The sequence below is a fragment of the Vespula pensylvanica genome, chromosome 6 (assembly GCF_014466175.1).
Source record: "Vespula pensylvanica isolate Volc-1 chromosome 6, ASM1446617v1, whole genome shotgun sequence".
Classification (NCBI taxonomy): Eukaryota; Metazoa; Arthropoda; class Insecta; order Hymenoptera; family Vespidae; genus Vespula; species Vespula pensylvanica.
Window position 1 is genome coordinate 7,671,970 of NC_057690.1, and position 10,806 is coordinate 7,682,775.

Below are 10,806 nucleotides of genomic sequence, written 5' to 3' on the forward strand. Positions count from 1 at the left end.
ACTATCGCGACTTTATATAGACTTAAGAATAATTGAATCTATCTGCTCTCGTACAACTATACATTGTTTCTATAGTTGTGAATTAATAAGAAAGAAATTGGTTAATTTTAACTTCTAATTCGATGATCGTATATATATATATATATATATATATATATATATACACATATATATTGAATAAATAAAAATTCTCTCTTTAGAGTTATTAATAACGTCGAAGAATATAAAGACGGAATTTTAAATCTCCTGACCTAAATATACAGAATGCATTCATGTCAAACGAACACTTTTGTCTCCTTTAACGAAATAATTTCAGAGTGACGTATCTCGTCAGAATTTTCTCCCGTCTTTCTGTTAATAACTTTGTCTGTAACGAAAAGCAAGACAAGAAAAAAGAAAAGAAAAAAGGAAAGAGAAAAGAGAGAAAAAAGAGAAAAAGAAAAAAAAATGAAATAAAAGAAACATAACGATATCGACATCGTAACGAGAGAGTACAAGTAGAATCGTAAGTGACTTATATAACAGTACGCGAATTTCTGCTCTGTGTCGCCTGCACTTACAGTTTGTGCGAAGCTTATATCGATAACAGACTCTCGTAGAAGTCTCGCTCGAGACTTGTAATTAGACTCGATAAGACGGATTTCCGTAGAATAGTTATACGTACGCGTGTTTGTATATAAGATAAAAGTTGAGAAGAAAGCAGTTTTCTCTCTCTCTCTCTTTCTCTCTTTTACTTCTTGCAAAAACTAAAACAGATTATAGTATTATCAAAAGGAATTATCAAAGTAAAATAGGTATAATATTATACACGAACTTTCATCGATATACTGGACCAAGAAAAGAAGTAAAAGTCCGAAGTCTCTCTTTCTCATTTTACCTCATACTTTTTTCTCCCATCTCTTTCTATCTTTCCCATGGAAAGAATACTTTAAAGTTGCGCTATCCTATCGGTCTAGAATCATAACGAGAAGAGAAGATTTTCAATCGTTAACAGCCTTCTCTACTCCGTTAAGGCGGCTACCGAAGGTGAATTAATTTTAAACAAGATTCGAAAGTTTGGAGAGAAAGCTTCTCGATGAAACTCGAGGCCTCCGAGCTCTTCCAAAGGCTGTCAAGAAGAAGAGGTGCTTGGAAAACGCTCCAGGCCGGATAAACGTTAACGGTACTAACGGTACAGACCGATCGATCGATACTACCCTCTGTATCCTCATCTCCGTCATTCCAAGTCCTCTCCTTCTTCTGGTTTCAACATTTTCTCTACAAGATCGCAAATACGTTTCGATAATGTTATACGCCTGTTACAGCTTTTGAAGTCCGTCTTTTACATTATAAGCGGTTCAGAGAGAGAGAGAGAGAGAGAGAGAGAAAGAGAGAGAGAGAGAGAGAGAATGACAAGGTGATCGGTTCTGTAATCGACACTAACCCCTTATCGATCGGATATTTATCTTTGGAAAATCTTTGATGCAGATCACGTGGATCGACGGGCGAGGCAACGTGCAACATAGAGGTATAGAAACCACCAAGGAACTCTTCGATGGTGGCCCTTTGTACACGGTGAAGTCGGTTCTGAAAGTGATGCCACGTAAGGAGCACGACAATACCACCTTCACGTGCCAAAGTCAAAACGCGGCTGATCGGACGCCGCAAAGTGCCAAGTTACGTGTCGAGGTAAGTCGAAAATTTCTATGGTAGAAATTTAGTTGTGATAAAGAGATTTTTTATTTTACACCGAGAAGAACTGGTTGTAAGGTTAAAATCCAAACGGAAAAGGGAAAAGCACTGCTCGGCTTTTCGTACGCTTGCTTCAGGGCAAAGTTAACACGACCTTCTTGTTGAATGCAAGCCGGCCAGCATTAACGAGGCGAAGAATAATTAACGTCGTTTCTTGAGAAGTGGTCCGCGTTATAATCGTCTACTGCCGGCGGCGTAACTTTTTACCTTTTGACTACGTATTTCGTTCCTTCTTTTACATTTCCTTTCGTTACCATTTTATGTCTTCTCTTCTTTCTTTCTCTCTCTTTTTTTTTTTCTTTCCCTTTTCTTGAACAATGGATTGATTACGAATACGAACTTTAACTTCCTTCTTATAATATTGTTTATTCCAGATATTAGATAATCCTTCGACGATCATCACATTTCAATTATGATTAACTCATGCTACTGATTATCAAGTTCGATTAAATATTATCGAAAAATATTTCATTAATTTGATTTCTTAACAAGAAAAATAAGTTTAATCGTGATGTTATAAGAGTATTGAAAGATGTATGTATATTATTGAGAAAAATCTTCTTGCTTGTTGTTTTACACAAATATGAAATATCATTGTAAGCAGAAAAGAGAGACAGAAAGAAAAAGAGGGGGAGAGAGAGAGAGAGAGAGAGAGCGAGAGAGAGAGAGAAGGGTCGAAAGAATGAGTACTGTCGCGAGCCCCAAGGAAATACTCTTTTCTCGGTAGAGCGAAATTACTTTCTTCCGTGTGTCGTCGTCAAAATTTATGTACGATAAAATCGTAAGGGAGAACTTTTGAAAATTTTCTACGTAGCCTAGAAGGTCTTCTTGTTCCGTGTAAAAAGAAAGGCTTTCCTTCTTCCTTTCTATTTTCTTTCTTTCTTCCTTTCTTTCTTTCTTTCTCTCTTTCTTTCTCTTTTTCTTGCGAAACAAATCTCTCGTAAAGTTTCTGATCCTAGAGATAGTACCACAATTCGTATCACTTTTCCATAGGTAGATATATGTACATAAGTACGATACTTGCCAGTTAAAAGTTTTCTCGAATATTCGTATCGAAAGGCGATACCTGTGAAACAAGATCGTTCAAGCCTGACCTATTGTTTACGATCTACTTTAAACCGAATATGTTACATTCGCCTTTAACCTTAAGTGAAACTCTTCGATAAACTCGAAATTCAGATATATATATATATATATATATATATATATATATACATCTACATAATATATACACGCATACACATATATACATACACACATACATATATATATATATATATATATATATATATATATATATATATAGATTTTATTGAATCGATCGTTCGACTCAATAAAAAGGAAATTAACTCTTTTCATGAAATAAAAATAAATATTTTATTCTCAACAGTTATACGAAACGATAAAATAAAATCACCACCTTCCGATTGCCTCCAATTTGCATTGAGAGATAAAAGAACATTCAAAATGTTCAATCTCCCTTTCTCTCTCTCTCTCTCTCTCTCTCTTTCTTTTTAACTCTCTTTTTCTCTGTTTCTCTTTCCTTTTTTTCTTTTTCTTTTTTTCTTTTTCTTTTTCTTTCTCTAGAAAGAGAACTCGATTTCGAGTAAAACGAGTCGAAAGTCGCGAGTCCCATCTCGCGAAATCCCTTAATAAAATTCTTTTCACAAGTTCTACGTTGAATTGAACTCGGTGTCACAACTCAAGCACAGCAAACTAAAGCTGACTAAAGTAAATACATTTTTTAAAATGAAGTAGAAATAAAATATCATATATATATATATATATATATATATATATATATATATACCCATATATAGATGCTATAAAATTTCACAGTTAATTGAAAGTAGCAAAAAGTGCAAGATTAAGAGATAACGAAAAAATGCAGAAACGAAAAGAAAACGAAAATAATAATAATAATAATACTGAAATAAATGAATTTATTTCAGGTACGTTACGCACCAAAGGTGTCACTAAAAATCCGCGGCTCTGGAGTATCGGATAAGAAACGTATCGTCGAGGGAACAGAATTGAGGTTCAAATGTCGCGCCGAGGGCAATCCCCCGGATATGGAGTACAGGTGAGTGTTGAGTCACAACGAGGTTGTACTACTCAGGCGTTTCTGGGTTCATGTGGGGAGCAACAACGTTGCTCTTATAGCGGGTCACGCTACAAGTCTGACAAAGACCGAGGCCAGAGAGCGCGAGAGAGAACGGATGATCGATATCCGTCTGCAAAGAGGACAATGTCAAATTCAGGACGACGTCTGCGCGCGCAGATCATGCGCGCGCTATCGCGTGCGTCCGCAGAACGATAGCCCGCGGCCTTTTTTCTCTTTCTTTCTCTTAAACTCTTACGTCTCTTTCTTTTCACCTTATATGCTTTATACAAACGACGTAGAGACGATTAAGAATTTTCTAAAAAGAAAAAGAAAGAAGAAGAAAGAAAAGAGACAACGCAAATGCTTTCAATAAAAAATACAAAAATTTGTTGGAGCTATTAATTACGTACCAATACCAATCGCAATTAATTATAGAGAAAAAATATCGAATGTTAAATATTGGAACAGAGTTGTATTGGGCGTTAGTTAAAAATACGGAACGTTTAATACGCATGTCAAGGCTCGTTTGACCTATATAATCGTTCAAGTTTTTAGGACACGTTCACGAAGAAACTCTCTTTTACAATAGTACGGTCTTTAGCTCGACACACCTCTTGCGTCCTGATTTCATTGTCTCTGACGACGCGTCAGCCCTCCCCCTTTTCCGGATCTGGAAATTGTGATCGATCGTAGTGCATCAACGAGACGTTTTCTAAAGGTTTCATAGCGTATCTTACTTATTCTTTTTCTTAAATATCACGACATTTTTCTAACGAAAGGGGTTTCTAACGTTTATATCATAGTAGGAATATTTGTCTTCTTTTGTCCTCTAAGGAAAAAGACAAATGAATACCACCCTATGGGCGTAACTACTATTAAAAAGGATTACAACACCGCTTAGAAATTTCTTGTAACAAAGACGTATTGTATCTACTTCACTTGGGGTAGATCAGTTCGGTCATGAATGAAAGCCGGCATAAGCGATCGGATTACCATTTTAAGGAAGTGAACTGAGCGATCGGATTACCCTCCCTTTTAACAAACCCTCTTGGTAATTCTAAAAGAAAAAAACGATCGTTTTAAAGGGTATGATTCATTGAATTAAACCGCGAATACATTATTCGTTATATTAATATATTCTACGTTTTACTGATAGCATCTTCTCCAATTATTTTCCTTTATTTATAATCGGTATCGTCGAATTTATTGAAAGGTATATCTTTTCTCGTCAACGAAATAGTTCCATTCGTTCGTTCATGAATCCGTAACCATCGCATGCGTCTTTTCGTAACGTCGAATCCCTTTAAGAAGGAAAAATTTCTCTCGTTCGAAAATACGAAGGTACAATTCGTTCGTTTCGTTTTCGTGGGTTCTCGAATCCCTACGGCTGTCAACGTCATCGTTTATCGGTCGCTCTTTTGGCTTTTAAGCCGTTCGCGGTACGAGTCCGATAAAATCGATCGCATTGTGATTCTTGAGTGTGTTGGTTCACATCCAAACGTGGAATAGACACGTACCGGCTAAGTCGTCGAGTACGACTCCAGCTTCTGTCCTTTATCGGAGTAACTGAGTACGATTCGAGAATGAGAGAGACAAATAGATAGAAGAAAAGAGAGAATGAATGAATGAGTAAGAGGGAAAGAAATAGAAGAGACTCGACTACGTCCAAGCCATTCCGTTTATTACCATTCGAAACGATGAGACGATTTTCTTGGCGATCGTGTAAGGAGAACAAACGTCTTCCACTTGAAAATCTCGTTTCGTTCTTAACTCGTTCGTGCATTTTTCTTCTTCTTCTTCTTCTTCTTTTTATTTTTCCTTATACTATTTGTAACGTTTTAAGACGATAGCAAGAAAAAACAAGAAGCAAATAAAAGAAACAACGATTGTCCTGTTCACACGATAGAACAGATTTATTCGAGAGAGAAAGAAATTTCTTGTGTGCGATTTAAAAAAAAAAAAAAAAAGAAAGAAAAAAAAGAAATGAAGAAATAAAAAAAAAAAAAGTAAAAAGTAAAAGACGAAGATACTTATCGTTATCGCTCACTCTTTGTTTTTTTTCGTCCCTTCAGGTGGTTTATCAACGAGAAAAAGGTCATCGGAGACTATACGACGGAAATGATCATTCACAACGCGACGCGGGATCTTCACGATGCGATCGTAAAGTGTGAGGTTCATAACGATGTCGGCAAAAGCGAAGAAACTGAAACTCTAGATATAACATGTAAGTATAATACCAACAAATCCATATGCGTGTGTGAGTGCAATACATATAAATCATTTATATATGTATATACGCGCTTATACGTATGTGTGTGCGTATGAACACAACCGGAATACACATACACACATACACACATACAAACCTTCTTTTTACGTTTACGAGCGGAAACTTTAAATTCGACTCCGGAGACGAAATCATTTTTACCGTCGTGCCCGCTCGACGTACTCTAGAAATTACCTTAAGTAGTAAAAACGGGGGCCTGTGCAGTAGCGACGGTTAAAAAAGAAAAAGAAAAGAAAAAAGAAAGAGGAAAAGGAAAACAAGAAATATAAAAAAGAAAGAAGAGGGTCGTAAAGTTCGCACAGTTTAAATGGAGAAATTATGAAAATTCACGCCGGAGTTTGTACACTCGCAAATTAAAAAAAAAGTGCTGTAAAATGGTTCGTATGTCAGGCGAGTAATTGATAAAGTATTAATTATTTTCTTGATGGGTTGAATGCGAATTTTTTCTTCTACATAGACGGACCACAATTTCGACATCCGCCAGTCTCCGTAGAAACACACTATGGCGCAACGGAAATCTTGCAGTGCGACGTCGATGGAAATCCCACACCCGAGATTCTATGGTTCCATGAGGATTCGGAACACGTGGTAGCCACAAGCCCAAATATAAGCGTTTTCGTCAGTCCTGAGACAGCAGGACGTTATTTTTGCAAGGCTCACGTACCAGGTTTTCCTTTACTGACGGGTTCCGCCAACATTTACATTCGTGGACCACCTAGCATAGTGTCACAAAGGATTCAGTACGTGCCGGACGAGGGAGTGGTCAAGGTAATTTTTATCCTTCAAAATTTCAGGATATTCCTTCACGTTTGTCTCCTCTGAGAGAACGTGAAATTTAACCAGAAAAATAATAACGATATGATCACGTTCATTTTCTCAAGTACAACGAACATCTTGGAAGTTTTCTATTTTAAAATGATGTACTTATCTTATTATTAAATGAAATCGTCGATAAATAGAATATATAATTGAAATCACTTATATTTTTATCTGACGAATTATTAACACTTATATAACTTACATATCGAATAACTCGAAATTTCATATCCCTGACGCACGAAGTAAATCGTTTGTCGTCGATAAAATAGAATCTAGGTCAGTATTCTGTGACGATAGATTTCTCGAATGCTACTCCCCCTTTTTTCTTCTTACATCGATATAAAAAGTAAGACGGATGTCTCGTAAATTTCTTTCAGGCGTTAGCCTTTCTATAACCGATACCAATCCCTATCACTATCTCTCCTTCTCCCAAGCCTGTCTCTTCTTTTTTTCTTTTTTCTATCGTTTCTTCTCGTCGATTTCACAGGTAAAGTGCACTGCGATATCAGTGCCAAAAGCGGAATCCGTAGTATGGAGCTTCGCTGGTCGTGAGCTCAATTTCTCGTTGAACAATACGCCGTTCTACGTTCAGGAAGAATACACGGCGGAGAGGGTCGTCAGCACTGTCACATTGGTCGATCCAGTATCCACCTATTTCGGGGATTACAACTGTACGGTGACGAACAGTTACGGCACGGATTCTGTCATAATCAACCTGACAGCACACAGTAAGTTCATTTTATACTCGACCTCTTTCCACCTCGCTAGTAACGTGACTCGTATCCTATCTCACTCCGACATCGAAAATTTTATAAATCGTTGTAATAGAACGTTGTTCTCTCTGGTCTTTTCTGAAAGCATATTGGTAGGAGCGATTATTACCTTTTACAAGGACGGTTATATTAAAAACGCGATATCAACGATTCTCCAGGTTAGAAGAGAACTTTTCAACGTTTCGGGGTTAAACTTTGAACATTTCCGTGTTCTCATTTATTTCTCGGTTCATGGAAGGATCGAGGAGAAAAAACGAAAAGAGAAAAAACAGTAACAAACAAAAAAGGAATAGACACATAGAATATCATACGTTTGCGAGTTGACACGCAAGATTTTAACTAGGCATGACGCTTAGCGTTGATTCCAGTCGATTTGCAACTGATTCTCATCATCGTTGGACTCGTTGTCTGCGTGATCCTGATTGGGATTATTGTTCTACTCATTCTACAATGTCGCGATCGTATTAAACAGCCACGACCGAGGACAGCACAAACGCAGGAAACTGATATGCGTGAGTATTATTGTTGTTATTATTATTACTATTGCATTACACTGCATTTTCCTCGCCAACTTCCTACACGGATATTTATATGCATATGTATATATATATATATATATATATATATATATATATATATTCGTTATAATGCAGAAGAAACGGACTCGAACGCGGATCGATATCGCGAGAGCGATAGAAGCAGCAATCTCTCGGATGTCAAAGCGGACATACGAGCTGGTTCGAGCGTTAGTAATGCGGAAAGCGTAACAGCACTTGACAGCGAGGGTGAAGGAAGCACTCGAGGAGTGAACGCGTTGGCACTTGCTGGGCCTGTTCCGAATCCCCTTGGCTTTCGTTATAGCGCAGACTACACGGAACCATCCTTTCCACCAAAAAATAACGTAAGTTATCGAAATACTCGTCAAATATAAGTTCTCAAAGAAACTTTCTCAATGATCTGATCTTTTCATTTATTCATACAGTCGATACAATCCAAAATCAGTCTTAATTATGTTCATTCATGTTCGAACAAGCAGAAACATTATTGATAGAACCCTTTCGTATGCAAATCGAGCCCAGTCTAATTATTCGAACGCATTGACTTACGCGACATAGGACGGGAGCAACAATAACGGCTATGTGCCATACGTGGATTACACGCGGGACTACATGCCACCAACAACGCAAGGAATGGGAGCGTCACGGGAATCCTTGAGCAGGATACCGTCCGGTGGAATCCTCGCATCGAAGAAAATTGGACTGAGTTCGGCGAACTTGGGAACATCCACTCCACAAACAACGCCGGTCATCGATCCACGTTTTTCCGCGACCTATGGCAACCCTTATCTCAGGTAAAACCTCTGGACCTTTTTTTAAATCGATAAGGACGATCCTCGATATATCGGTTTCAAGTAAATTCTTTTCAATTATTATTGACTTTTTTAATTGGTCCTGAGAAAGTTTGTGAATCGGGATTCGATTAAAAATAAATAAATAAATATATGTATATATAGAAACGCTGTATATACATATAAAAACATGTGTGTGTATCTATGTACATATACATCAAACTTTTCTCGTCTTAACACGCTGGAGCACTTAAGCCGATAATGGAAGCGAACGTCTCCATAGTTAGAACAGGAAACCGATTAAGACAACGCGCTTGATAACGCTCGCGTAAAACTCTTGGCCAATATCAATTATGCAATATGCTCGTTCCTTAATGGACGCCGTGGTAAAGTTTATCCCGGTCATCGTATGCTCGTCGTCGTAGCTTTCTCACACCTAACCCAACAATATAATCTCATTATTTTGGGTAGAGTCGATAACTAATCGCAAGGATTATTACTCGTAACAGGATGTCAGCAGCTGAACAGCTGAGGCACGCGCCACACACGGCAGTGCCCGGAGTCACGCCAGCTCCGCCACCATATACTCAAGCGATGAGGATGAATAGCTTAAACACCTTGAATGGTGCTGGACCACAGGTGAGATCTCTTTAGAATTTTCTTCCATCCTTTCAACTCGTTAAGCACATATGAACGTAGAAACGATATTCTACTATCCTTTTCAAGTCTACTTTATACTCTTCCTTTGCTCGTTTTATTCGTTATTGTTTAATGAATACTTCACATTTGTTTAACAATAATCATTCGTGCGTGTTCGTGTTTGTTATTAAACAAAATATTTGTGCATCAAATATCTACACTAGTTGAAAATTTCAACGTTGTTATTAAATGTAACAACACGTAGCTAAAAATTAGTTAGCGACAAAAGAATTATTAACAACGTACGTGTAATGTAATTTGACGAAACTTACGACACGTGTAACTCAGCACGTATACTCCTTTGAAATTTAATGTAATTAGAGAGAGAGAGAGAGAGAGAGAGAGAGAGAGAGAGAGAAAGAGAAAGAAAAAGAGAGAATGTCACTTTCAAACAACCAGTGACACGCTCGCGAATAACTTCTTTTTCTGGGCTCGGTAAGAAAAAAAGTTGAGACGGGTGAACGCGAGCCGCATAAAACAGACGATGGAGATGGTTTTCGTCCTCTCGCGCGAATAATTCAATTCGATGGAAAGGCCGACACTTACGTGCGCGCGTGTACTTCCCCTTCGATTCACCTTTCTCCTTTTTTCTTTTTTTAAATTCTATAGAAATACAAGAGAAAGAAACGCGTTATGTTATTCGAAGGAACATAGCTTCTATATTTTATATCTATGACGTAGCTAGTTGTACAAAGCATATACATATATATATATATATCCAATTTACATAAATTATATATTTATTACAATTTTATTTATCATTCCGTTTTCTTCTCATGAAAAAGCTTAATAAGAATTTTAAATGAAATTTATATGAATCGAATGTAAATTAAAATGATATATAAGTAAGTACCTAAAATGTTAGAGTGGGGAATAGTCGCTATAGCATCGAAATCTTTATTTTTACAGGCGCCATTGTCAGCGCATTATATAACCGGAGGGCCAAACGGTGGAGTGGCAACCGTGAAGCGTACTTCGGCAGTAGGAACTTTAGCAACGCACGTATGAGGCCAGGGGGTCTATCCGAACTAGAACCATCGACGAC

The 10,806-nt window shown here is 37.4% G+C and overlaps 1 protein-coding gene across 4 annotated transcripts in view; it reads left to right on the plus strand.

The window, feature by feature from the left end:
* Positions 1-10,806, plus strand: part of LOC122630277 (irregular chiasm C-roughest protein-like) — a 120,760-nt gene extending 109,954 nt beyond the window's left edge. For 3 of the 4 annotated variants that reach the window (XM_043814610.1, XM_043814613.1, XM_043814614.1), the window contains 10 exons: positions 1,468-1,668; positions 3,684-3,814; positions 5,908-6,059; positions 6,580-6,890; positions 7,429-7,669; positions 8,071-8,226; positions 8,368-8,615; positions 8,830-9,065; positions 9,572-9,701; positions 10,671-10,806. In XM_043814610.1, the coding sequence (XP_043670545.1) occupies positions 1,468-1,668; positions 3,684-3,814; positions 5,908-6,059; positions 6,580-6,890; positions 7,429-7,669; positions 8,071-8,226; positions 8,368-8,615; positions 8,830-9,065; positions 9,572-9,701; positions 10,671-10,769 (1,905 nt within the window). In that variant the 3' untranslated portion in view covers positions 10,770-10,806. The remainder of the gene's footprint in view (positions 1-1,467; positions 1,669-3,683; positions 3,815-5,907; positions 6,060-6,579; positions 6,891-7,428; positions 7,670-8,070; positions 8,227-8,367; positions 8,616-8,829; positions 9,066-9,571; positions 9,702-10,670) is intronic. The other variant, XM_043814611.1, reaches the window with a different exon arrangement.